Raw genomic sequence first — 2,617 nt, 5'->3', positions numbered from 1 at the left:
TGTCCGCGTCCATTCCGTCTGCGTTCTTCGCAGAAAAGTTCAACATGTCGGACTTTGTTATTTCGTTTCCGCGGCAACCGCTTCCGAAACCCTTGCGGAGAGCTGACGGAAAATCAACAGCTGATTGCTGTTCGGATACGGTCCGCACAGTACGCACACGATTTCCGTGCGGACCGGATGGCGGATGCGCTCATATGGTTCTGTGTTGAATTCCGTACGGACCGCAAGCGTTCCGCATTGTGGACGGTGGCCTTTAGTTCCCTTGCCTTCTAAACCGTCCTTGCCGCCGGCAACAACGTGGAAGCTCCTGTTATCACCTAGTTGACGGGATTTCGTGCTAAAGCTATGCCGACAGCCCACCATTACGTCCATCTGATGGCTGCCTGGCAGGGTAGGCTGTCCCGCCGCGCTTCTCTGTCCTGCGGTACAGTCTACCCAGACCCGGCGTCCAGGCGTCCGATGTTCTGGCTCGAACGGCAGAGACGGGACCGGAGGGAGATTTACGAGTACGCTGGTGGATCCATGGGGAAGGGAATCAGGGGCGCATGCCTCAGCGCACCTTAATGCTCTTTAAAGAAAACCCAAGGAGAAAACCTGACGTATTTTTCGCTTAGAAAGGATATTGACCAATCTTTACCAGAAGTAAAGTTCGCTTAGAATGCATCCACATATCACGAAGCGCGTAAGAGGCGAAGCTGTAGTTTTAATTCGTATAAACGTTTTGAGGAGTATGTTTTCCGCAGCGATCATTGCCGCTTTTGTGGATCCAACAGTGGATCGACCAATCCATCCAAAACAAATTAGATCTTCTGTGCGTCATCTTATTAACTATTAATTATTTTTGTCTTCACTTATCAAAGTTCCATAGCACCTTTGCTCCCCATATGTTCAAAGACAAAAAAGCATTTTCCTCATATATTTACTATCCACTATTCAGTTACCAGCCTTTATCAGTTCCCTGTCCAACGATTCAAAACCGTTTATCAACTCCAGTGTGATCGTCCACTAAGTGACGTCATAAACCCCATACGTCGTCAATACGGTGGCGATTCCTTGCGGGCTCATCAGCAGTACATACTCAGCGTTTTGAGGTCACACGGAGTGTCGCAGCACTCGTCCACGATGGAGCGCTTGTTTCGGATGCCCCCAGCGAACAGCCGCCTCTCCTGAGAGTGCGGTGTGAACAGGTTCTGCAGCACGCGCTGCCGCACTGACGTCATATCGGCCGAGGGTACGACGTCACCGGACGGCAGCTCCAGCCAGCGACTGTCACTGAGACGGCCGTACAGCGGCTCCTCCGGCAGAAATCCTGGCCAAAAAACAGAAGCGGGAATGGCTAGCTGAACTATTTTTGTAGAAGAGGGGTTCAAAACCGTAAATGATATTGAATTTACGTATGGGAAAACACGTTTCGTCGTGCTGCTACATACATCCAGCTTACCAAATGAGTCATGCTTCATCGAATTATTTTTGTTATGCTCTCCAACCCGATGTTTTATTTCCCAATAACTGAACGAATAAATGATTTCTGACTGACTGAATGATGAATAACATCACGTTTGTCTGACGGGCGAAATGAACGTACACCTGCGTACCTGCGGCAACCGCGGCGCGCTTGCCGACGTTCCATCCACAGACTGAGGAGAGGGTCTCCACGAGGTGTTTTCCGCAGAGATGGGCGCTGCGTTTGCTGATGTTCTGACCCTCCTGGGTGTCACCGTGGACGACAGCCGCTACCAGCAGCACCAGGGGCAGCACCGACATTGATGACGTCATCTGTGGGCAGATCGTGTCAACTTGACGGGAGGAATATGTGCTAGGATGAAACTCGCGGCTCCCCGCATGTTTTTGTTTGTGCCCGACTCAGACTCTGGACTGTAATCGCCACGCCCCGCGTGGATTGTCCATGAAGGTAATACAATACAATACAATACAATACAGAGATGGTATACACTTTTAAGCGCAATATGTTATAACGATGAACAGAGGTAAGAGATATTCAATATAATGCGAAATAAGAAACGCGAAATGTTTTTTTACCCTCGTATCTACTCATTGTTTAATAAATTAATCGTAGCATTAACAATGCATTAAACGAAGTAAAATATGAAAGATATTCGCAACTTTTAGGAGTTTCAAAAAGAATAACTACAAGCGCTTTAAAAAAAAACATAGGGTAAAAGAAGACAACAGTGTGCCATGCCTGCAGCACTGAGTGAGGCTTTACAAGCTCACCATTGAGGTGAACAGACCTCGAGAGGTGGTCACTGGCCGACAGCTGAGAGCAGAAGACGGCTGCTTGGCCACCTGGGCCGCCTTATATGGAGCTGAGAGCTGAGAGCTGAGCTGCCACGGACCGGCAGCGCAGGCGCCGCGCGCCGCCGGCGACCCGGTGTTTTCATAATGAAGTCTGTCGTATGAGTGCGCACCTGATTAGAAAATATGTTAGCTGTTATGGGGTTTTATCGGCACATTTTTTTTTACACAAGCTAAACAAGTACATCCAATTGTTACGTGTGAAAATGAAATTCATTGCTATACGAGTATAAAACAGTAGTTGCTGGCTTTTTACAATCCGTGCTAAGCAGATTTCTGAAGTAAGTTTCATGAAACCCTA

At 48.4% G+C, this 2,617-nt stretch overlaps 1 protein-coding gene across 1 annotated transcript; it reads right to left on the bottom strand.

Moving 5' to 3' along the window:
• Positions 1-908: 908 nt before the first annotated feature.
• On the bottom strand, positions 909-2,407 carry LOC122390212 (bombyxin E-1-like). The gene is made up of 3 exons (XM_043382943.1): positions 2,241-2,407; positions 1,596-1,781; positions 909-1,309 (listed from the first exon to the last, which is right to left on the bottom strand). Exons 2-3 carry the CDS (start codon positions 1,774-1,776, stop codon positions 1,065-1,067), a joined length of 426 nt encoding a protein of 141 aa, XP_043238878.1. The 5' UTR covers positions 1,777-1,781; positions 2,241-2,407; the 3' UTR covers positions 909-1,064.
• Between the last annotated feature and the right edge of the window lie 210 nt (positions 2,408-2,617).

This window comes from Amphibalanus amphitrite, unplaced genomic scaffold (genome assembly GCF_019059575.1).
Source record: "Amphibalanus amphitrite isolate SeventyFive unplaced genomic scaffold, NRLGWU_Aamphi_draft 000387F_arrow, whole genome shotgun sequence".
NCBI lineage: Eukaryota > Metazoa > Arthropoda > Thecostraca > Balanomorpha > Balanidae > Amphibalanus > Amphibalanus amphitrite.
This window is presented reverse-complemented; position numbering and strand designations above follow the sequence as displayed.